Below are 26,500 nucleotides of genomic sequence, written 5' to 3' on the forward strand. Positions count from 1 at the left end.
CTTGGATGAATTTGCTTTTCAAAGCTTCTCCCAGCTGAACCTGCTGGCAATTTTTCTCAATACCCAGAAGCCCCCAAGCCATTTCTATTAGGAGCCTCTGACCTCAGACACTAGAATGAAGACTTTAATGCATTCCACCTGTTCATTCTGGCCAGCTGCTTCTCCGCCCTGGCCAAACGTGGAAGAGGACGCACCCTCCCCATTTTCTCTCAAGCCCTTGTCTGGAGGAAAACACAATTATTTGTAGGCTTTCTAAAAATGCGGGTAGTCGCTTTGTGAAAAGGTAGAGTCCTAAAAGACTGCTCTCTCTCTATATATATCTATATATAGATATCTATATATAGATATCTATAGATATCTATATATCTCTCTATAGATCTCTCTCTCTCTCTATATATATATATCCATTTATTAAAATATAATCATGAGCATCTGCAGACAAAGTATTGCTTTTGCTTCCTTAGCAGAGACTAGATTTACAACTTTTTTTTTCTAATCAGGTGGTCCAGAAGAGGTAAGATGATGAGATGAGAACATTTTGAGGCAGTTCTGAGAAGGAAATGAAGAGCCCTGCCATCTGACTGCTTTGAACTAGTCTGATGGTTCATGGCTCGGTCATGTTGGGCTCCGCTAAAAGTGACCAAACGTCTACTTTTATTCCAGTTTATTTGCTGATGACGAGTCTGGACCTGTTCCGCTCCTCTTGCTTCCTGCCGAAACACTGTACACCACAAATTATCCTGAGGGTAACTAATCCAGAACAAATTCTTGTTCGCGAAGCCCTCTTAATGCCGCCCTGTGTAAGCCCAAACGCTCCTCTCTGTCGTGTGAACGGCTCACCCAGATGGCTCACTGGTCTTGCGTGTGCTCTGCCTTTGCTGCAAGTGACCAAACTCGAGCTGGATGCCGGAAGTGCCCCTGGTCATCTCTGACCACTGGGCTGTATCAGTTCTGGAACACAGGGCTGTAAAACGGCTCTACCCCTCTCCCTGTCCCCACCACCTCGGAGAAGGATGGTACTTCATTTCTCACGTTGCTTTGGCTTTCCACGCAACAGCTTTCACGGCGCCCAGGGCCCCCTGACCGTGACCGTCATGGCTACTTCTGAACATTCTCAATAGTTGGGGACAGTTGGGAACCAGAAGCCTCTCCAGCACTTGAGAAGTTGTGGGAAATGTGGGGACTCCAGCCTACACATCCCCAGCTGAGGGCTCACCACTCCTAGCAGGTGAGGTTAGGGTGCTGTGTCTACACTCCCACTGGCACTGGGTACCATCTCCAAAGCCTACTGCTATTCTGTCCTTTCACTTCACACACTATCCCTGGCACACGGCCTGTGAGGAGGGAGACGGTCGGTAAACGTTTGCTGAGTGAACACATGAGGGAACGAGTGCATGAAGGAATGCATATACTCTTACCATTTTTCCAGTTAGGATGCACAAGAATGTATATATACATGGTGGAAAAAAATAGTGACTCTCCCTCTAGCTAAAATTTGCTAAAGACTCGGTTTTAAACATTTTTTTCAATTTTGAATCCATGAACATGGCATTTCCATGAAATATATATTACATATACATATATGTATGAGAGTATTATACATTCACATATATATACATGTAATATACACCTATATGCAATATATAAAATATGCATATAAATACATAAAAATGTATTACAGATTATATAATACGTGGTATATATTTTATGTATTTATATAAATACATGCTATATATTTTGTTATGTATTTATATAAATACATGCTATATGTTTTATGTTTTATTTATATATTAAATATAAATATAACATATGTTGTATATAATATATAAATGAATGTGTCATACTGTGAATATTAATAACATTTATATTTTCCTTTATATAATTATAAGATAAATACTATAATTATATTACAAATAAAACATATGATGTAAATTCTGTATATACAATATTTCTATAATATAGCAACTTAATATGCAATATATTATAAAACATATTTTTATATTATACAGTCTGCATATATTATATATGCTATATTATATATTATGTATAGTTTATATCACATAAGCATATAATATGTAGTTATAATAAAATATAATAGGAAGTATACTACTAAATTATTATTATGTAACATATGACACATATATTTATCTCCCGTTTGCCTCATACTAGCAAATAACCCCAATCAATATGTAAAAACCTTCAGTGCTGCACTGCAGCAAACAGTCACAGGATTTTCTGGGTTTCTTTATCTGACCATCGGCTAATGCACGGGGACACGTGTGCACCTGTGTGAGAAATTCCTGCTGTCTTCCTCACTGGTGGAGTTGGGGCTCTCAAGCACACTACCTTCGTTTGAACCCAACCTGTGCTGCCTGGCGGCCACACGTTCCCAACTCTCAACCTCTTCCACTTTAAAGGAGGGGTATTACAGGTGCCTGTGCCTGGGGGCTCTCCTGAATGTTAATTAAAAGGATAAGAAACAGCCAGATGCACTTGTGCGGACATGGCCAATTTGCTCTCCACGGGCCCGGGAGGCACGTTCTGCCTCTTGAGTTTTACTCACAATTTCTTGCTGTCACCCGAAGATTTACTCAAACAAGGCTGTTTGGATGCGGGAGGGCATTATGATGTCAAACTCAATGCCAAACCCAGCACCATAAGAACGGGCAGTGATAACAGTAATAAATCCAAGTGCTCCAATTCAGGAACCTTCAGGAAACATCATCATCACCGTCTGGGGCTTCCTTCTCCAACGTCAGGCAGAACTCCCCCCGTGGGTCGCCCAAGAATCATGCACTGGGAGAAACTGCGAAGCTGACCCGTTACAGGTTGAGTGTGTCCATTTATGTCTGATGTACCGCGTAGCTTTGAAAATGAAAACAGCAGTCAAAGGGGTAGGAAAAGTAAATAACATAGGCCACCTACAAAAAAAGGATGGACGCGTAATTATTTGCACAAAGCATTAGAAAATACTGTGATATTTTATTATTAAAAATGCTGCTGAAAAGTTTATACATATGTGTCCAGCCATATATATCTTCTATCATTACTTAAGGCAAAATCAAAAACAAAATTTCAAAATAATAACCCAAGAAACCATTAAACCCTGCGTGCCTGTGAAGGTCAAGGATAAAAGCCTAGGAAAGTTTTTTTTTTTTTAACTTATTTTCTTTTTCTCATTTTTTTTCTCATTTTTCTCTTTTTTATAGATAGCAAGTATATTTTATTCTCATAGAACTCTATGAAGATTCTATAACTTCTTTCCATGTAGAAATAAGATATCATTTACGGTGTATTAAATTTCTTTTGATCATATCCTCTGTAAAAGCTATTCACTTAACAAGAACTCTTTTTTTTTTTTCCTTATCCAAATGTCACAAGCCTGATACATTACTGTGCATATTGCTAGCAGAAGACAATTGGAAATACTAAACAAATATTGGAATTCACATTACAAACATACCAGACCCACACTGATGCCAAGCATCACCTCTCGGGTAGTTGTATGGAGAGTCTATTTGCCGTACCCCGCTGGGGGTAATACATAGCTTGCAGAAATGACCTGACAATACCTTTAGAAAAGGATGAACTGGGGACAAAACTTGTACCCGTGACACGTCTAGCTGCAGGAAAGGATTGTTGGTTGGCCATGTGCAAAGTGGGGATTATCATAGTTCACACATGTATATACAGAGACCCACTCTCAAATCTTAACCCAGATGGACGACAGAATTTATCGTGGGACTTCTATGCACCTGTAGGAACTGTCTTTTGCTAAAGGGCGTTTTCGAAGACGTTGGTATCGATCGTTACTGTTTCAGTGTAGGGGTTCAGTACGCGAGCGTTGTGCCAAGGGGCAAGGACGCTGGACTTATCTCGTGGAGCGTCCCCAACGTAGCAATGACTTGTAAGCCTCGCTTTCTGAAATAACCATAGTCAAGCCCAGAGACAGGATTTTCAAACATCTTTGGCTGCTACTTCCTGATGTTGCAATAACGCTTGAAAGACAAACTATAAAGTAACCATTGTTCTTTTCCCTTCCACCGTAGGAAACTCAAAATATTCCTTCAGATAAAATTAAAAGGACAATGGGAATGTGAGGAGGTGTTGGGGGCAAATGTCCAGTCCCCAGCTTGCCAATTTTAAGTGGGGCGAATAATTCCCGTAACTTATCTTGACAGCGAAGGCGACCCTAACTTTGCAGAAAAACCCATGCAGAGGGCTTTTCACGTTCTGTCCTTTCACGTGGGTTTGTTTTCTCCCCGTACGATTCATTGACCAGTGACTGATACACAAGTCTCACAGTACTTTAGACAAGCATATGTGTTATCCCATAAACGATGTAAAGAATAAAAAAAAATCTTGCTTCCTGATAAATAAGGGACTTACTGCTTAAAGAAAAAACAGGAAACACACATGCCCTCCTTCAATCTGATTAGCTAAGCTGAGCAGGTAGCCCGGCACCCACAGCCCTTTCTGCAGCTGCTGGGGAACACTGAGTCGTATTTACCCGGCGGGGCATGGCCCCACCCCCACTAAAGGCGAGCTTTCTTTCCTTTTTGGCAGGACCCCTGGGGGTGGGCAGCAGGTCTCCCTAAACATATTCAAAGAACCACAACCACAGACCAAGACTTGTGTTTTGTTTTTTGTTCCCGCAGTGTCTCTGTGTGTGTGTGTTTCTAATTCAGCAAGCTTTACATAAACTCCACGCTGGGGATGGGGGATCCATCTAGGTGGTGCAACTCCATGGAGGCTAACACACACAAAAATAAAAGTTTGCTAACACAACGGTCGGTCTCCTAACAATGCTGTCGCATGCATCCCAGAAAGGGGGGTGAAGAGCCCCACCACACAGACAGTCTGGGTCCGCTGTGTGACACCACATCGTCCTACAAATGAAATGCGTTAGAAAACCCCATGTGTTTGCTTACCACGAGGAATTAAGAACATCCTCCTGTGTCCTGGAGGAAACAGAGGTGAATGACTAATGTATATATATATATATATATTTATATACATACAGACCACAATGGAAAGCACAATCTTGCTAAAAGGTCTTTCAAACTGAAAACACCAATAAAAGCTTTTTTGTTGGTTGTTTTTTTTTTCCTTTCTCTGTGTGTCTTTTTGTTGAAACTCACAGCTATATACATTTGTTTTTTCTTTTTTTTTTTTTACAAAGTTTCTTAAATATAGTTCAGGCTGGCGAAACACCTCTTTGCACAGAACTATACATATGTTACTGCATAGTCGGCTCTTGTAATAATAAAATTCTACTTCTCCTTCTGTCTGGATGATAGCTCCATGCACTGGGTAAAATCCCACAGACTCGTCCTTCCCTTAAGTAGAGCCATCCGTCGTATGGCACATATTGTATTTTTCAACTGTTAATTAAAAAAAATTTTTTTCTTAAGTGTCCCTGGCTGAGTCCCCAAAGTGTCAGCTTCTATTGTTAACACGGGAAGCATCCAGGTCCTGGAGACGGTGATGTCCTAGCCAAACTAAACGTTCTCTGGAGAGGTGGAGATGTTAAAGCAGTATTGTAACAGCAATGTATACTTTTTCACATTTCATAGGGTCAGAAGTAGATCTTGTCGTACTGGGAAATGCCAATGGGATGGGTCTACAGGGACACGATGGTGGCCCTGTTCTTTTTGTCTTATGTCAGTGGGATGACCCACACTCCTCGTGGGCACACGTTGCTTCTCTCTTTCTCCCTCTCTCCAGTGGGAAGGAGCAGATGTAGCGGAAAGGAACAGCAAAGCTATACTCTAGTGGTCGAGTGTCCGTGGGGGAGATTGGTACTGTTTTGTCCTCCGCTGAAGGTGTTGAATGTGTGCAAAGGCTGCATGCCCGTCAGTGTGTTTGGGATCATGGTGATGGTATTTGGTGTCATGAGCGGGATGTCATCTGGAGACCTGCGCAGTGTCAGGGTGTAGTCTGGAGGACAGGTGAGCCTCAGCGTGTCGTGAGCCTGCAGGGACTCACACTCGTGGTCATGTTCCAGCTGCTTCATCTGCAGGGACATGATCTCTTCGTTCTGGATGTGAGCAATGTCGTTTGTGGTATTCCTCTGGGGACTAGGGCGCCTGTGCGTCTCGTGGCGTCTCTTGTCCTTCTTGTAGTACAGAGCCGCAAATGCCAGAATGTTGAGGAAGAGCAGGGAGGCCCCCACGGCGATGGTGACGCTCAGTTCAGTGGAATAATCCCGTTTGGTTTCGATGAGGACGGTTGTGTCCTCGGGCCCTGTCTTATGAGGGTCCTTGGAGTGTTTGGGGTTGTTAGCGGGAGTGATGGCTGGGCGTTTGGTCGTGGGCCATATCTTGGCGGGAGACCGCCGGGTTCCATAGGGGAAGGAGGTCATGTCGGGAGGAGGGACCTTCGTGGTTGTTGACACGTACTGGAATATCTCATTCAGGTTGTGCAGGTGGGGAACCAGTTCCAGCCAGAAAGCCACCTTGGTAGCTCGGTAGTGATCCCTCACTCTGGGCTTCAGGCCAATATGTAGATAGAGCTGGTCTTTGGGGTTATACTTGGACCAGGCCACTTCCTCAAAGCGATTGGGTTTTGTATGAATGAACTTGGTGTCCTGAGGAACAGGCTGATTTGGGTCACTGGGGACAGAAGGAAGAGAAAAGAGGGAAAAAAAGGTCACACCCTTCGACATGTGACAAGTAAATCTCGCCATCAAACAAAACGGGGAATTAGGACCATTTAATTGAGCTCACCAAGCCCTGTTTATGAACACCAAGTACTCAAATAGCAACGGACACACTGTGGTTTAATTCAACCATGGCTACCACTTTGTATTTTCCTTAAAGTCTTCTCTTCCTTTTATTTTAAAAATAATTCCTGGTGGCAGAGGTCTGGCATTTTCATAACATTTCTACTATTTTTTTAAATGCATCAAATGATCTTCAAAAATAAAAAAAAGTAAGAAAAAAATGGGTGTAGGAAATTTTTTCAGTATTTCAAGTTTAGCTACTCTTGAGCCATAAATCTCAACCGAAGCGTGTTGTCCACACAGGGACATTTGGCAATGTCTGGGGACATATTTGGTTGTCATGTGTGGACTGTACCACCATGAATGAGTAGAGGGCACAAACATCAACAGTATTGAGGTTGAGAAATCCTGATTTAGAGGCAATTGTTCAAAAAGTAGGCATTTTCTTTCTTGCACCAGGGTGGCTTCTGAGGTGGACAAACACACACTGAAGTTTTAAGAACTAAAATTGTGTTAAAAATCAAATAAAAATAGGACTTGCCATTGCAAAATGTGAAGACACGGTGAAATGAAGGCACCGCGAGTTTGCTGTCTTTTTGAAAGAGGAATAGTTGAATATTTGAAAACCTTTCCAAGACTGAGCCACGTAAATATCAAATAACATTCCATGAATTCTAAGAACGGTGATAAGATCACAGCTTTACATATGGCGAAGCTAACATGTTTAGGAGAAGTAAAACACGGTGCAAGAAATTGAGAGTTTTTGTAGATGTTAAGTGTGCCAGGCCAACTCTGAACCCAAGAATTGTCTTGTTATTTACATAAATGGGCACAGGCCGAAAGGGAATCACCAAAATTAAAGGGAAATCCAGAAAACTCGGTACTTTAAACATCTTTGCCACCAACTCTTTTACTATAACAAAGAACCTCCCCAAAATATCATATTCTCATTTCTTCCATCTATTTCTACGGTTGGCAAGGTGAAGTGTAAAACATATTTCATCTTAATGTTTATTTGTTTTGAAAATTTTGAGGTCATGCACAGTGAAATGTCAGCTAGCAGACAACACTGACCGTTCAGACGTCATGGACAAGCCAGAGCAAGTTGGGATGTGCACACACAGATCTGGCTCTTGTCACTTCCGTTTTCCATGGAACAACGTTCTGGCAGCATGGACAGAGCTGCCTCTAGCCACTGCCTATATGCTCACATGCCAGAACACTGGCCAGAAGTCCTACCTGAAAGTCCCAAGTCCACACACATGACCGTGCATTGTGCAGGATGCAAACGACACCCTGGCCAACTGGTGCATGCAGCCTTTGCTAAAAGAAGGACATTCGCCCTCAGTCTGAGGCTGTCAAAATCATCTCCGGGCATTAAGCTCTGAGGCTCTCCCTCATTACAGCTGTGAAATCTTGCGCAAATTTCTGAAGCCTCTCTGGGCCTAATCATCCTCCTCTACAGAATGGGTGACGATACTGGGATTAGAAGTAATTGATGGAGGCTCAATAATCATAACAAAATTTTTGGAAACTAGTTACATCCTAGTAAATATTATCCCCTTCGGCCAATATACAAAGTAGAATGCCTAAAAATTGCTTAGGGAGGGAGAGAGGACTGTAAAGTAATATACTGTAATACCCACAGCATGTACAGGGTACCATATCCTGCATATAGTATATGCCATATAAAAGTATACTGTTTACCACCGTATGTATGGTATGCTATACATTGTAAGTAATATACATCATAGCATGTATATTACATGGTACCTAGTACACATCACAGTATATTATATTACATATTGTATGTATTGAATACTACAGTATATACAGTATAGTATACACTTCATATAGCATATATTCTATACCACAGGATTTATGGTATATGCTATATGTTATATCCAGTATATGCTTCATAAAAGTATAATGTAGAATATATACTCTGTGAAAGTATACTATATATCATAGTATATACTGCATAATGTACACTATATATATGGATATCTATATCACTAGATATATAGCTATATATAGATACATATAATTATATGTAAATATAACTATATACACGGCATACAGAAAAAGAAATTTTACTACTTAACTGAGTGCACACTCACTTTTATTTTACTCATGAGATCAAGAAAAAAGAATACAAATTTGTAGATCCTAGTGCATGAGTTTTCTTTCTTATCTGTTCATTTACAAACATTAATATATTTAAAATCTTTTTATCTGATTTTTAAAAATACTTGCATGTTTCAGAACCATGTTGGATTCAATATAGCACCTCATGTTTCTTTTATTTGAGTCTTCTGAAATAAATTTTTGAAAAAATTCCTATTTAATTGGAATGTGCCACGGAAACTTTTGTCACCGATTTTTATTTTCTAAAAGCAAGGAAAGGTGGTAAGGATTCCTACTATTTTTCCATTGATCTGATTTCACTGAATTGGGTCTATTAGCTGTGTGGACCTTTTATTAAGCAGAGGGCATCTAGGAAAAAGAGTATTCTGTTCATGTTGGATATTGGACTCTTTTTGATGAAATTCGGTGTGCATTTGAAAGGTAAAGAAACACATTTATTTTGTTCTCAAAGAATAGAGCAGAGGATTTTGAAAATCCAGATAAGTAAGCTTTAGCCTGATACAATCTATCTATTAAAGTTCTTGGAGGTGCACGGTCAGAAGCCTTAAACCAAGATAAACTCACAGAGCTTATGAAAGTCCATCATTTTCCCTTGTCAAACACTCCAAAGACAGCAAGACCTCTAAGTGGGATATCAGTGTCTTGCTTTTTAGACTTGACTTCCGCATATGGCATGTTTTAATTTCCAGGAGTAAAATTAAAGATCGTGATGATTAAGGATAAAAGCAATGGACGTATCTTCTCTCCCGTGAAAACCTCAATGCTACCTGCATCCACATTTCCCAGCACCTGAGACACACATTTTCACCTGTCACAATTTATTTGAGACATCATCTTGGCGGAGGATAGTCAAGTGCATTTCTAAGCCCTTGTGATCCATGTTATTTGCTAGAGGTAGGTAATGTGATTCCTGTAGAAACACCAGTAAACTCTCTGATGGGCTCCTTTTGATGACACAAGATTCTCCTCACATCTAGCATAACGTAGTACCTGGTGTTTGTTACCAGATGTCTAAGAAGAAGGCTACCACGTGCACCTACACAACAGGTCAAGATGTTCATTCACTCTGCTTAAAATGCTTTTTGGCCGTAAAGGTCATTTTAAGACCAGACACGGGCTGCAGTTCTCTCTAAGCCATGCACCCTAAGGGCCTCTTGAGTTTTCGCAAAGGTTGAAAATAAATTCATCACAGGATACCAACAACGTCAACAGTCAAGATAGCATCTCATTAGACCTACACCGAGAGCCTTGGTCCTGAGACCAAGTCAAAAAATTGAAATCTGTGTTGGTTGCATTTGCCGTGCCAGAATTATCTTTGCATTATCTGAACTCCAATGGCATTTAAGTAAGGCCCTCGATGGACAATGCATCATCTGGTTCCTTAAAGTGCTGATTGTTGCAATATGTCCTACAGAGACCAACTTTTCTTTGGTGTCCCCACAAAAGAGTTCAGACTGAATCGGTGTTTGATCCACAAGCACCTGGATGCTATGGACCAGTCAGGGCTCGCATTCCCAAAGAGATTTTCTATGACACAGGTTGTAATTCTTTCTAAGCCTTTGTAAGCCTTGGGATTAGTTTTCATTTTTCCTTGACATTGCTTTTCATTTAGCAAAACTTTCCACATCAGCTTTATTTTTAGGCTAGTACTTATTGTTTTGGCCTATGTTGTTCTTTTCCAGCACTGTTTCGATTGAATCTTCTTTTTTTATTTTTAACATTTATTTTTGAGAGAAAGAGAGTGTGAGCAGGGGAGGGGCAGAGAGACAGAGAGAGAGAGAGAGAGACAAGGGAGGGGCAGAGAGAGAGGGACATACAGAATCGGAAGCAGGCTCCAGGCTCTGAGCTGTCAGCACAGAGCCCGATGTGGGGCTCAAACCCAGGAACTGTGAGATCATGACCTGAGCTGACTGGCACCCTGGCAGCACCTTGGCTGAGTCTTCTAAGCTGGATCATGGAACCTTCCTTCCTTCCCTCCCTACCCGCCTTCCCCCTTCCGTGACTTCTATACGCATATTCCCAACATTTACTTCTCTGTGATCCACAACAACAAAATGTTGGCATATCATGTATTTACATTTAAAGACAGACATAAGGTCACACCTGTGAGCTGTGGGTTGTACGAAAAGCAGCACCAGGGTATATGCCTTGCCTAACATCCGAACAGTAAGGAACAGCAGCGTGTTGTCTGTAAGGTACAGAAGACTGGAAACAGCAGCCAGTGATAATGGCAAAGCATGTCCTGATGCCATGGACTCCTCTCTCTCTGTAGACAAGGGCTGTGACAAATGGCTGGGGAGATGTTCTTATAATCTAGGTCCTGTCCCTCTAGTGCTGGTGGGGAGCAGTTGGTGGTCTCTGTGTCACGGTCTGAGAATGTGTTCTGAAGAACAGAGTTAACCAGCATGCTCACACTGTGGCATCAGACATGGTTTATCCTACGTTGTTCCATTGCTGGCACCATTTTGGCTCACCTTCCCTGGGACCACCGAAGCAGCCCCCACCAGGGACAAGGAAATACGCCCCTGCAGAGAGCCTACTGCACCACTACCCTAATTAAATAAACGAATAGCAACCACCTCTCACGACTTTGCCAAGTATTGACAAATACCTAAATCACTAGACTGCCCACCCGTTCCATCCTCTGTCTCCTTGTTCAACTGGCCGCCATGGAAATATTATCCCACACATACTGACGGGAGACTGGAAGACTCCACTTTGCATTTCACATTAGAGGAAGTTCTGAGTGACTCTCTTTAAGGATGATTTGAGTCATTTCAATGACCTTTCCAAACGAATGAAGAAAACTGACTGCATTAATATCCCTAAGTATTATTTCAGCCGTGGCCCACAGGCACCGCGGAAGTAAAAATAGCTCCTATTTGGATCCAGTCCAGGTTCTTCAGCCTGACATCCACAGCTCTCCATTGTGTCTTTCCCGTTTGCTCAGGGAGAGCTTGACTCTCTCTGAAGTTCTAGACTCCACTTAGATGACACCTGTTCCCCCAAAGCGGATGTCCTCCCCCTTCCGACCCCTTTTCCCATCTGTTCTGGCTGTTTTGACACCTTCATGAACACATACCATGAACGGTCACACGAATGCCTTTGGCCGTGATTAAGCCCAGGCTATTTAACAGTTCCGTCACTACGTTCCCCACACGAGGGTGTGAACCACAGGCGCCGGGCACAGAGATTTTAGGAACCAAGCTATGACATGAAAAGAAGCACTCAATAGCAGAATGCTGTGGTATTTTTAATCCTGGCTCAGCCTTTGATAGGTCTTGGTGAAAATATCCATTTCGCGCTAGGAGATCTTTCCCATCGCGTGACACTAATTAATTTCCTTTACCGTTCTTCTTTCTTTTTTAAACGCCAAGAGGGCATCAGCCCCAGAGCTCTTGGCAAGGCAAGAGGAGCTAACGAGAATTTAATGGCTTTGTTCGGAGTTTGCCATTTTTTTCATGGTTCAGTTACACTGCTGATGAATGATCACCATGTAAGAAAAATCATATAAAGTCCATTTCCAAAACACATAAGGGAAAGAAGTATGTGGTTTTAACTAAAGCGAGTAAGGATGTTTTGATATTACTTAAAGAGTGCTATGTTTGGATGAAAATGTAGGGAAAGCAGATGGCCATCATTTGGGAAATCTTTCTGCTTCAAGAGCATGACACTTGGTTAGGAAAGGCATCACACACCTGAGTTCAATGACACAACTGGGCGTCATCCTGCCTTTAAAAGGGGTGATGAGTTGAATTGCTCCTGCATCAAATTAATACCATATGCCAAAGTGCTAACCCCCAGGGCCTCAGAACGTGACCGTATTTGGAAACGGGGTCATTCCAGATGGAATCAGTGAAGATAAGACGGGGCAGGTTGGACTTCTAAACCAATATGACGGATGCCCTTAGAAGAAGACGGCCATCTGCAAACAGACACATAGGGAGGCCGCCACATCACACAGACGCAGAAACCACAGTCACGTGGCTATAAACAGGCAATGCCACAGATAGCCTGCAAAGCAGCAGGAACTAGGAAGGAGCACAAAACTGTCCCCTAGAGATTGGAGAGGGAACTCGGCCCTGCCAACACCTGCATTTTGCATTTCTAGCATCCAGAACTGGGCAACGATAAATGTCTGTGGTTTGAAGCCACACCGTTTGTGGTACATGGTTACAGTACCCTAGGGATGTTATAATAACATCATAAACAAGGGGTGACATAAAGATAGTCGTTGACTAGGGGACGCCTGGGGGGCTCAGTCGGTTGAGCATCTGACTTCGGCTCAGGTCATGATCTCACGGTTCATGGGTTCGAGCTCCGCATCGGGCTCTGTGCTGACGGCTTGGAGCCTGGAGCCTGCCTCGGATTCTGTGTCTCCCTCTCTCTCTCTGCCCCTCCCCCACTCGTGCTCTGTCTCTCTCTCTCTCTCTCTCTCTCTCTCTCTCAAAAACTACATAAACATTAAAAAAAATTCATTGGCTTGATGTCAATCATCTCCTTGTTGAGGAAAGAACCCTTAGGTGACAGGCAAGCATCTGTCCCAAATATCTGTACATCCTCCCTCCCCTACTGCCTCCTATGCCCACCGTGGTTAGACCAAACATGTAAAATGTGACAGTTGGACGTGGGTATCCATACAATACACTTGCCACTCTATAAACACGCCATACTTTTGCTAAGACCTCCAAAACTCTGAAGACAGCGTGCACACAGTAACATTTGGAATCGTTGTGAAAGAATGAGCCCTGAGCATTGAGCCCTCAGCACCACGAACCCTGTCTCTAGAGCTGCCTCAGACTCAGGCACTGCGGGCTGCTGTCGTGTGGGCGCCTCTGTCCCACATCTGGAGTGCCACGGGAAGACGCACATTCCCGCGGAGAGGGAGAGCGTCTCCGATTTTAATTCAGGGCAAGAGGCTCAAGGTTAATGAGAGAAGCCCACCCAGGTAGAACAGAATGATACCTCATTAATTTCCACAATCACGTTGCTAGACAGGAGAAAAATGAAAAGTTGCTGTGACTTTGTAGCCATTTCAAATGCTGGGGAGTCGGGGCGCTTGGGCGGCTCAGTCGGTTAAGCATCCGACTTCGGCTCAGGCCATGATCTCACGGCTCGTGAGATGGAGCCCCGCGTCTGGCTCTGTGCTGACGGCTCGGAGCCTGCAGCCTGCTTCGGGTTCTGTGTCTCCCTCCCTGTCTCTGCTCTCCCTCACTCACTCTATCTCTGTCTCTCTCAAAAATAAATAAAAACATTAAAAAATATTTAAATGTTGGGGAGTCTTCTGATGCCTGGGTGGCTCAGGCGGTTGAGTGTCAAACTCTTGATTTTGCCTCAGGTCATGATCTCACAGTTCGTGGGATCGCGCCCTGGGATGACAGTGTGGAGCGTGCTTGGGATTCTCTCTTTCCCTCTCTGTGTACTCCTCACCCATCACACGCCTGCTTTCTCTCAAAATAAATAAACCTGAAAAAATAAAAACTTGGGGAGACTTTTCTATCCTTGTTTGCTTGGAAGCTGCTCAACAGGATATCGGTGGACCTGTCGTTATGTGTGCCTCTTGTGGGTTTTGTACTACATTTAGCTGAGGTCCTTTCCTGTGAGGTATGTATATACACATATATATGAAATATATATTTGTTTATGAAACAAATATGTATAAGTGATATATAGATGAATAAGTATTTGCCAATATATGTATATACAGGAAATAAATCTCATAACTGTAGAGAAACATACATACGTGTGTGTTCATATATAGTATAAACACACATGGATCATATTTCTTAGATGTATTATGAGACTGAATCTGTTCTCGTGGCTACACAATAAACACAAATTGCCACGTGGTACACGTGTTTTGATAACCCTACTATTTACCAAAGGACACAGGGTCCTATTTGATAACCCTACTATTTACCAAAGGACACAAGGTCCTATTTGATAACCCTACTATTTACCAAAGGACACAAATTCTGGGATTGGCTTCCAAAGGTATTGCCGTTTACCCCCGAACCCTGGAGTGGCAGGTAGAAACAGACTTTTAAGTATGCAATGAGCGCCCTTAGTAAAAATCTGGTTGGCAGAAAACAATTTAAGGAGGAGGAAAAAGCGAGGCCCCCCACCATTACCGTGTGTGAATGCATCTTGCACTCCGTTCGTCACGGCAGAACCAGACAATCTAGGAGAAGAGCAAGAAAAACCTGCTGTGGGGAAGCACGTACCCGGTTTTGGCAAAATTGGTCCAGTAGGTCATGACCACTGCGCTGAGCATGACGTCGTTCTTGGAGAAGTTACAACTGAAGAGTTCAGTAGGGCCAATCATGGGGATCCCAAAGACGTAGGGGACTTCGTCACCATGGGCTGAGTCCGCCCAGCTGGGCTTCATTTCACTCTGGCAGTGGTGGTAGAAGGCATAGAAGTAAGTCGGGGAGCCGTACTGAGCATGCAGGTCGGCCGTGGCCACCGCGGGGGCCACCCACTGGTGATCCGTGAAGAGAGCCACCAGGGTCTTGCGCCGCGTCTCGGGGTTTTCCTTGTCTGCCCAGTCCGTGTACATGAACTTGATGGTCTCCCGCAGCGTGTCTTTCCCCTCTGGGTAGCCGTAAAGGTTGTCCACAAAGTTGGACACGGAGAAGTCAAAGTCGTTGGGCGTCACACCATCTTCGTTGTCCACGATGCCGTCGACAAACTTCAAGCCTTCCCCCTGGTTGACACCAAGCATGATGTCGTAATTGAGGAACTCCCCCTGCTCCATCAGGATCTGAGGGTCGTCTGGGATGACGTCCCCGTCGATGACGGGGCCAAAGGAGATGTGGTACGTGGCCGGGGTGATGGTCTGCTGAATGAGCTCCTTGTAGTTCTTATTCCGAAGGCATTCCACCATGTCCGTGGTGTCCAGCATGTTGCAGCCGACTTTATCTGCCAATATCCGCGTGTACTTGGCTGGCTGGTAGTTCACTGCCCAGCTGGACAGCGCGGTCCCGCTCTGGATGATTGCCTTCTGGAACAGACCTGCAGGTGCAACGTCGTACACGTGCAAATGAAAACCCGGAAGACAGAAAAGCAGCGTTTACTTAGCAAAGAAGGCTCTGATTGTCTCTCGGCATGTGAATTTCTGGATACGGTGGCATTCAGCGCTTTCAGGATTTTTGGGCTCATTTCCATCTCCTTCTCTCCTCCTCCCCTTCCCGCTGGACATTTGTTTTATGGGATGTTATTACGCACGCACGCACGCACGCACGCACACACACACACGGTTTAAGAAAATGGTAAAAAAACTTTTAGCTCCAGTGGTAAAAAAACGTGCAATCTGTTTATCACTCCACAATTTAGGGTAGTCTTGCCATTGGCATCCCCAGATGCTGTTATAAATAAACCCACCCAGGGTAATCACCTACCTCCCATTCCTTAAACATATGCTTTGAGCCAAGAAGATGTTAAAGACCATTTTGCCTCACTGGCAAATCCAGGTACCACGTCAACACGCAGAAAGAAAAAATCCACTAAAATCAATTTCAGGGTAAAAATTCAGAGATGTACTTCTGTTTCCACCCTCAATATATTGGATGTATTAAGCTTTCACAACTAAAATATTAATTAAGCTAGCTATTCCTAAAGGAATCCTCACTTGATTGCCCAAGTAAAATGCATTAAAAAAAAAAATCACTGGTTTCAAAATTGCATCCATTCGAATCCCAGACTTTCCTCTAATGTATTCTGCCACATGTTCAAAATGTCTGTTTCATGAGAAATTAAAAAAAAGGGCAATTTGATGAGTAAAATTCTGTGTGGCTTACAATATTCTCTCAGTTCTGTCTAGTGCATGAATGTTGGGAAGTAAAAAAAGATTTTTTTTAAACCCTGTATTTTTCACTACTACAGGACAAGAGCTGATGGGGTATAAAATGATAGCATTCTGTTTCTTATCTCTTCCTGCCATTTTCTTGAATTCCAGCATGATGTAGCTCTCATGCCTCAGGAGACGCTGGCAGAGTAATTCAGCTGGGAGCCCAAAAGTTTGTGCCCTGTAGAGTTTTAAGGTCATGCAAGCAATCAAGTGAGGAAACATGATTGCAATCAGGAAGATGTGATTCTAAAGACTGGAAGATTGCCCAAAGATGACACACAAGAGAAGACGTTAAGTTGATCTGGTTTTGCTCAATGCATCATCAAAGTCATTTGGGGGCCATTCTCCCAGAGTTTATAATGCTCTCAGACATGTACAACTACTGACGTTTGTGTTTGGCTCTAAAGATTGATGTGTTGAAGCCTCTTAAAGAAATGATGTCAATATGTGATCGATTGAAGATTTTCACAAGTTAAAATAATCAGGATTATAAAAATTTTGCTAGATGTTTTTTTTTTTATCCTGTTACAACTATTGGCCATGACTGATGTAGCTATGTGTTTGTGTGTGTGTGTGTGTGTGTGTGTGTGCTACAGAATATAATTTGTGATAAAACTTGAATAATTGGATAAAGAAAAATACCACTCATACTTCATACTATAAAATTCAACCAAAATGTTTGGTTAGCATTTTACTGTCATTCCTACTTGGCTATCTAGCTCCCCCTCAACGTTGTTTTGTACAACTGTGTGTCCAGTAGATGCATAGCTTTCACACTGTGTCTCCCAGACCACTGTATGTCTTCAGCACAATTCTTAAATATTTTAATTATTGTTCCTTTGAGTAAATGCATGTGTTCCTTATAACTTTCTTGTCTTTTTAATCTTGGAGCTTCTCATTTGATTCTTTGCTATGATACTGTGGCAAACATCTTCAAGAAAACATCATTTTCCATGCATCTGTTGATTGCTTTTTTTGGGACTACATCGCTAGAAGTATAATTCTAAGGCCAACTATCTAGTTATTTTCATAGTGCTCATTACATTGCTGGGTTGTTTTGAAAAGCTGCTGTGTAGAGACGCGACCCATGCCCAGCACTGCCATGGAGCTTGATCACTTCCGACACGCTGATTTAAGTAATTAATGCTCTTCCTCCAATTAGATTTGGTTTCCTGTGTTTGATTACTAAGGAAGCTGGTCCTGACTACTTGCTAACTTGAGAACTGGGATTACATCAGTTGAAAAGTGGGAAAGTCTAAATATTTTCTGGAATGCTATAGGTATTGATGTTGCCAACAACCCCTCTAATTATCCACTGTTTCATTTTTGTAAAAATGAAGTGTTAATATAAATGTGAGCCCATAACGTGACCTCTCCTTAGACACTATGAAATAATCTATAGCCCTGTCACCTTTGATTTGACTGATGGTTGCTTATGGCTGTTGGACTGAGCATCCTAATAACAGGTGCATTTTGAACCTCCTTACTAAGCCGCAAATCTACTGGTCACATCAGTGCCTGTGACTAGTTAAAATTTCTACTCGAGCTCAACATTTGTGTTTCCTAAGAGCTACAGAATACCTTGAGAGGAAATCTGAACTTCAACACTGGAAGCCGAAAGTGGAGAAGCAGTTGGGAGGTAAAATACCAAATAGGAGAGACAATCAGGGCTTTCCTGATAGTTGTTCTGTGCGCAGATATCCATGAATCCCGCACAGCCAGTCTATTCTGCACAGAAGATCAAGGCTACCCTCTACTCTGGCACAGTTTTTAATAGCTAAGGAAGAATGGTGGGAATAGGTTTGAATCAGGGTCTGGGAAGTTGGGTTTCTTCCCTGCCTCCATCACTTGCTGTGTGAACCTAGGCAGGTTATGCAACCTCTTTAAGCCTCAATTTCCTTTTTGATAAATGAGGGCTTTGGGGTAGATACACTTCAAGGTCCTCTTCAGTTTTTTTGATTCTATTTTATTAAAATTCTATGTATTTATTAGTCTTTAAAATATTTTGACCTTTTCATTCCTTTTGCAAGACTCTTTAAAGAAAAACAAATAACTCCTTTAAGGTTTCAAGTGCTTTTGATGAAAATGGTTCAAATAAAAATGGTGCAATTCTTCAACCAACCAATGACATGGAAAGAAATATAACATGACCCTGATAATTTAGATCATAACCGAGAATGTTTATTTGCATTTTCCTGGGTTGTTTATTGGTTTTTTTTTTAATGTTTATTTTTGGGAGAGAGAGACAGAGCACAAGCGGGGGAGGGGCAGAGAGAGAGGGAGACACAGAATCCAAAGCAGGCTCCAGGCTCCAAGCTGTCAGCACAGAGTCCAACATGGGGCTCAAACCCATGAACCGTGAGATCATGACCTGATCCAAAGTCGGATGCGAACTGACTGAGCCACCCAGGTACCTCTGTTATGTTTTTGTTTTTGAGGGGGGAGGGGGCCAGGAAGTTATCATGAATGCATCTAATTCCAGTTGACTTCTCTCTTAAACCCCTCCTCTCTGGACACGAGGGAGCTACCCCAAGTTAGTGTGGGTGACCCAACTGACTTTTAAAACCACACGACCACAGGCTGCATTGCTTATGGAATGTAAAAATGTGCATCCGTCTTCCACATGACTGTTTCTCTTCTGTATTACCTCTCCCAAGTTGAAATGAGAAGGCCTTAAAATTTAAAGGTGACCGAATAAAGTCAGGAAGGCAAAAGCAAAGTGTTGGTCTTCCTCTAAGAGTCATTATGTTCCAATTGTTGTAACCAGCACTGAATTGTTGTCATTTAAATGGTTAAAATACAAACAAAGCTGAGCCGAAAGAAAACAATGTGAGGGGCTCCTGGGAGGCTCAGTTGGCTAAGCATCCAACTCTTGGTTTCAGCTCAGGTCATGATCTCATGGTTCTCGGGTTCAAGTCCCACAATGAGTTCTACGTTGACAACGCGGAGCCTCCTTGGGATCCTCTCTCTTCTTTTCTCTCTGCCCCTCCATCACTCACGCCTTTGCATGCTCTCTCTCTCTCTCTAAATAAAAGAAACTTAAAAAAAATTTTTTTAAAGAAAGCAATGTGAGCTCATGTCATCTGGGGACTTTGTGCAGAGGATTCGAGAGAGACTTATGGTGACACCACCAGCAGGCACCTTGGATATGAACTCCACATGTGTTCACCAGTCAGCCCTGGGAGTCGTGCACCAACACGGGGATGCCCTTGTTACCTTCTGAATAGTGCGACAAGGTCAACAGACTGACGCAAGACGCCCCCGCGCCTGAGCCGAAGATGGTCACTCGCTTGGGATCCCCGCCGAAGGCCCCGACATTCTCCTCAATCCACCGAAGTGCCTGGATCTGGTCCAGGAGCCCATAGTTGCCTTTGGCCGCCTGGTCACCGGTACTTAAAAACCCTACGAGAGAACACAGGATATTTTGGGTTGTTGATGACAACAAAGCACGTAAACATCTCCGGTATTTGGAAATAAATCTCCTGGGGGCGCCTGGGTGGCTCGGTCGGTTCAGCGTCTGACTCTTGGTTTTGGCTTAGGACATGATCTCTCCGTTTGTGGGTTCAAGCCCCACATGTCAGGCTCCATGTGCTGATGGTGTGGGGTCTGCTTGGGATTCTCTCTGTCACTGTCTCTCTCTCTCTCTCTCTCTCTCTCTCTCTCTCTGCCCTTGTCCCTCCTGGCTCGCACACATACTGTCTCTCGAAATAAATAAATAAACACTTAAAAAATAAAGAAAATATATCTCATGGTTTACCCTGTTCATTCTTTGGTTGTCTTCCTATAAATGAGAAGCAGCAGTGGAAAGCATTTTTCATGGCAGGAAGGATTATATTATGTAAATAATCGTGATGATGGTTATTGCTTCTGTTTCTATCGGTTCTGTTTCTGATGATAAAATGCCTCCTCTATGAGTCTGTACAGGGCTAACATATCAGGCGAAATCAATCTCAAATATTTATAATATATGATAATACCAGAGACCATAAATTTTACTAGATTCAAGTTATCATTTGTCTACACACGTTGGTTGTAAAATGAGAAAGTCCTCCTTGAAAAAATTTTTCAGGGATTTCCTAAAAGAAGTTTTTCAGGGAAAAATAAGTGTGTGTGTTGGGCTGGGGCATCTGTGTGTTGGCGTCTGTGTGTAAGTGTGTGTGTGTGTGTACAGAAAAGCATTACAGGTTGTCAGCTTTTCCCCATTGAATTCCTTATTGATATTTTCATTCTTTTTAATGCTTAAGTTTCAAACTAAATGACAGATCCTGGGACTCCACTCTTACTTAGTGCCCACCCCTCTCTATAAATTGAGGAACCAATTTCACCAAAGGCATCACATTCCTAATTCGCCCTTAGAGGCTGCAAAGAAGGCAACCCAAAGCTTTTCCTGTAGCAACGTGGTCAGATGGATCCCAGACTCGTCTGTCTCTCTCTCGTGGCAAAAACGATCGTGACCTCGAAACAAGCCTTCCCTCTGATGTCTGAAGTCGTTTTCCGGACAGACAGGTCCTCTCCTTCTCAAATTCGAAACTACCGCTGCTTGTTCCAGCTTCTGCCAAGGTTAACGCACCGCACCCATGTTGGTCTACCTTTGTATCCACTTCTGTCTTGCCTAGGCCTTCTGACAAAACAACACCAGATGCTAAAAAGGTGTTTTGTTTGCTTCTTAGTCATTTTTCTTTCTTATGTGCCCTTGCCCCCAAACACCCCCTTCCATCCCACCTCCTTCTTCCCAGCCATTTCAGTAAGTGCTTATTACGCTCCTACAGCCACCTGCTGCAGTGTTTGGGTGAAGACAGACTGACTGAGGCCCTGAAGTCACATGAATCAAAACCTGGTTCTGAAAATGCACGAAGTGCACTCACGATCTCCTGTATCTGCAGAGATGCATGGCCAGGGCATCTCGAAGATTCAGGCCTCTCCAGCATTCTCAGGGGTGGAGCTGAGATGAGCTTGTCATTAGTGGGAACGTTCCGACATTACCAACCCCTCCCTTATTTAATTAGCAATTACTAATTAGCGTTTCATGCCAACGAGTGTTCCCTGGCTCTGGCATTCATCGTGCAACCTTTTGCACAGTTTCTCATAAAATGCATCGCGCCCTGCTTGGGAGCAAAGGCCCTTTCATGCAGCTTTATGTATGAAACGGGCTCATAATGGTAGTTTGGGTGCCGTTTAATAACCATAAGACAAGCCTCTCTTTCCCCATTAAGGAAAGCGGTGATTCATTCCTAAAGGCTCCAGTAATTTTCTGGCAGAACCCCTCTGTCTTCAACACATCCTTCCTCCACTCCCTCTCCCCCTCTGTGAGCTCTCCCAGAATGACCTATTTGCTTATTTTGTTTCCGCGGGGCACCAGTGAGGATTTGCAACATACGGTGAATCGCTAGCCTTTATGGAACTGAAGCCCCTCCCCAGCAAAACATGACTGTTGTAACCTCTCCAATGGCAGGCTAATTAATATTCTATACCCTGGCAAATCTTAGCTTTTCTAACAGCCTCCTATTGAAAGGTTTGATCTTTGCGATTCTGAATTCCTTCCAAAAGTCCTGAGGGAAACAGCTCTCCGTGCATGCCTGAAGTTTAGCAAATGAACGTGGGTTTTTTTGAAGTTGGTGTTTCCATAGTTGCTGCCATGGAATCTTCATTCACTGCATCATCCAGGGATTTTTTTCCACCGTCTCTTTTAATTTAAACAATCAACAAGGCAGAGTTTTTATTGCAGGTGCAGAATGAAGGCAAGCAATTTTATTTTACCCTGCAAGAATATATTTCTTTCCTATTCTGATTGTGGAAATAGAGTGCTTGATATAATGCAGAAACAAGATGTGTATCAGTTTCCTATCATGAAGTTCTATGAACGTGGGAGTAGATAATCCGTTTGGAAACGGCCATGCACATCACCAAAGCCGAGTGCTGGTAGAGGCGTCCTTAGAAGTCTGTCCCCTCGAGAAGCACATCTCTTTCCATATACGCTGTAGATGAATTAATAGAAGCAGCCCCTTGGCTGGCTAAAACGAGAGATTTTAAACAAATGGCTTCTTTCACTGATAAGCACTCTTGGCTCCAAATCCGTTAAGCATTTCAGCTGATGAAACATTTGGCTTTTGAGATTTACTGTCTCTGAAATGAAGGTTGTAAATCAGTCAGCCCCCCAGCCCCCCTCCCCCCGCCCCAACCCCCCGCCAACAACAGAACAATGAGAGAGAGACAGAAAGCACATACTTGAACTCAGACCTACTGTGACAAGATCGGGACCCAATTTCATTCCAAGTGCTAGAAGGAACCAAACAATATACATACTCACAAGAGATAAGCTCAGGTGTCCAGTGGTTATTTTAAAATATGGTCCATGAGAGGGGTGCCTGGGTGGCTCAGTCGGTTAAGCGTAGGACTTCTGCTCAAGTCGTGATCTCACAGGGGTTTGAGCCCTGCATCGGGCTCTGCGCTGACAGCTCAGAGACTAGAGCCTGCTTTGTATTCTATGTCTCACTGTCTCTCTGCCCCTCCCCCACTCATGCTCTGTCTCTCTCTCTCTCTCTCTCTCTCTCAAAAATGATTAAACGTTAAAAAAATTTTTTTAATATGGCCCATGAGAAATGCCCGCAAGCCAGAAATCACATTTCCCGCCTTGCTCGTTGAGTGAAATGGACATTGGGTAACAATGAGCACTGAAGTCGGTCTTCATACTGTGGCTAGGATACACAGATTCAGGCTTTTGTGGTAGGACATCACAATCTAAAGGTGTCTTGCTCTTCTGAATTGCACCATAGGGCTTAGGAGAATGATTCCAGGTCGCGTGGCTTTTCACACAGGCAAGTCAGTGGTTGTAACGAAGCCCGATGGTGTCAGATGTGACGGCCCTTTTGTTCTTCTGTAATAGAACTTTAAAGCTACAGTTAATTTTCTTTTAGGACATAATTCATTACATAAGTACAGGAGACCTTTTCTTGGGTGACCATTAACTAAAAGATAATTACCAAGAGAATACAGAATATTTTAGTGTATAATTTTATTGTGTGTATTCACTGGTGATTGGTGCAACTGGAGTCTCAACTGTACTTCTAAAAGAATTTCTGAAATACAGTGGAGACTATAAATTATTATTAATAGTACCTATACACATATGTATATGTAGGTCATATATGTATATACATATTTGTATAATGTATATGTATATAGAATGTATATGTATAAATATGTCATTGTGTGAGAACACACGTGTATATAAGTATGGGATAGATTAGATAGATAGATGATAGATAGATAGATAGATAGATATAGGGATGGATACATAGATATAGATGGGTGGGTGGATGGATGGATAGAGAAACAGATACAGAGTAGCATGGGAATTGACAAATCATTAGCCATTATTAGATCATAATACCTCTATCTTATAAATTTAATAGAGCAAAAGCAAAATGGAATGTTTACACAAAAATTCTTCAACAAAAATAGATAGAATTCACTTTAGGTCACATCAAGGGGCCTGGAAAGGAATCTATGATAAGAATAGAGCAGAGGTATAAAAATGAAAATCAGCCACATAAATGCAAATGTCTATTCTCTGATGTTTATAGGAAATCATTCACTGAGTGCACTTATTACAATGTGAAGCTGAAGTTTCCTGCTGGAATCATTTATGATTTAACAAAAGGGTATATACTTGCACAGGATGGATGGAAGGGGAGAAAAGGTATATATTCCAAATCTTTGAGCCTGATGGGGGACAACTAATTGAAATTTAATGTCTCTACTTGTAGTTTTTAGTTTACTTAACAATGACATGAGTCATAACTTTCTACTGCATTTAATTATCACACCAAAGTCATACAGGGTCAAAATCTATTTATAAATAGAACAAAAATTTATAAATCTATTTATAAATCAAAGACAATTATGAACACACACGATTTCTGTAGCACAGGTTTCCAAACAAAGGGTCCATTAAATTGTTAACGGGGATCCTTGCATTATTTCCATAAAGTATATTATATTTCCACACAGTATTTACACTGAGGCTGTGCAGGTTTTTCATACTACTTTAGTTGAAATTACATTAATTCACAAACTGAAACCAATTATATTCCGGACACAAAGCACAAAATAAGAAACACAGTTTTGTTTAGTATATAATATAGATCAACATATGAAGGTTAATAAGTTTCACAGTGATGAAATTTGTGGCAATGGCCATGTTGGAACCAGATCCTTTGAGCCAACGTTAGATGAGTTTCCATTCAAGACCCCATGCTGGAACATTCCTCTAGATTTGTGGGACTTGCATTCACTCGGCCCTCAAATCTTTTTGCTTTTATTTCTGAAACAGCTAGTATACCTCATCACTCTGCTGGGTCCACACCCCAGTGCCCAAGATAAGACTTCCAGCTCACCCCTCCATCCTGGCTGCTTCCAACCTATTCGTTACCATTAGTCTAAACATAGTGCTCCCCAACTTGAAAAAATTGACAAAACCCATGAAGATGAAAACCTGAAACCCTCTGACACTGAAGTTCTATTTCTATGCTTTCTAGATATATATAAAAAAATCTTTATTTAAAGGTATAAAAGTTGCCAGCCACCCAAGGAGCAATTCTTTGTGATTGTGACTTTGAAAATGAGAGAAGACAGCAATGTCAGTGCCCGTGCATAAAAGATTTGTTGCGTAAATCATGTTGGCTGAACCATATAATGAGAGGTTCTTGATTTCTGTGGACACAGAAAAACATCTAAGATGTCTCAGGAGAAAACAGTGAGTTTCTGAATACCGTGTGATAAGATCTCTTTTTTATGAACACAATAAAGCGGGGTGTAAATTATAAACTCTGGAAGGAAATCCAACATTTAAGTGTTTAGCTCTAGGAATGTGGATTGTTTACACTTAATCCTACATCTGGGTTTACATTTTTTTCCAATTTTTGCTTTCTTTAGCAATCACTCTCACACACTCCCACACACACCACACCACCCTAAAGCAAATATGTTTTATAGTCAAATTCCTTAGTGGGACTTCCAGAGCCCCTCCGTGAGATAGCATGTCTATACCGCTGACCATGTCCTATGTATATTCTTCAGCAGACAGACAGACCACGTTAGTTGTTTGTTGACTGCCTCCAGGAAACGCCTTGCATTTCTGTATCTCTTTGCCTTTTTACACACAGCCTGCTGCATCCAGGATGCTCTTGACCAAGCTGCGGTCAGCCTGTAACCTGCCTGGTACACATTGCCCGCGTCTGCCTTCCTCCTAGAAACCTGGCCCCACTGCAAGGTGCACCATTTGCTCAGGGAGCACAGCACCACCTGTAGACCAACCCCGTCACCTCCCGGCTGCAACCACTGAGGCAGGATTTCGCACCTCATTTTCCTTCCTTCCACCGAGGCAGGTCTCTTTTTAAAAGTTTCCTGATGGCCTCCAATCTCTCGGCTCGGCAACTTTCTTTCAGTGACTTTCTATCCTAGAACGTACTGCTCTCTAGGAAGGATGTGTGCTTGTAGTTCAGCAGCAGGTTGGAATCGATGGTAATGCCTTGGGCATGCAAGTTGAAGATTCCAAAGCCCCACGTGGCTCCAAGGTGGAATCAAGAAATCCCATAGCATTGCTTGGGGGAAATAACTGGGCACGACCAGTAACATACAAAAGCACTGTGCCTGGTGTCCAGTGTGTATTTTTAAAAAACGGTCACCGAGTACTATGACTTCCTTGACATCAGAAACACCGCTATTTATTTCTGTTTCACGTATGCGTAGCAAGTATGAAGAGATGCCCTTTGATTTAG

At 42.6% G+C, this 26,500-nt stretch overlaps 1 protein-coding gene across 2 annotated transcripts in view; it reads right to left on the reverse strand.

Annotated features, from left to right (window-relative positions):
• Positions 1–5,764: 5,764 nt before the first annotated feature.
• The window catches only part of NLGN4X (neuroligin 4 X-linked), a 238,815-nt gene continuing 218,079 nt past the window's right edge, over positions 5,765–26,500 (reverse strand). For both annotated transcript variants that reach the window (XM_047076352.1, XM_047076351.1), the window contains 3 exons: positions 19,938–20,123; positions 15,097–15,886; positions 5,765–6,614 (listed from right to left, as the gene is read on the reverse strand). In XM_047076352.1, coding sequence (XP_046932308.1) covers positions 5,765–6,614; positions 15,097–15,886; positions 19,938–20,123 — 1,826 coding nt within the window. The remainder of the gene's footprint in view (positions 6,615–15,096; positions 15,887–19,937; positions 20,124–26,500) is intronic.

The sequence above is a fragment of the Lynx rufus genome, unplaced genomic scaffold (genome assembly GCF_022079265.1).
Source record: "Lynx rufus isolate CCGP_SWC_20201006 ecotype Redwood Valley unplaced genomic scaffold, mLynRuf1.p SCAF_14, whole genome shotgun sequence".
In the NCBI taxonomy this organism is placed as follows: domain Eukaryota; kingdom Metazoa; phylum Chordata; class Mammalia; order Carnivora; family Felidae; genus Lynx; species Lynx rufus.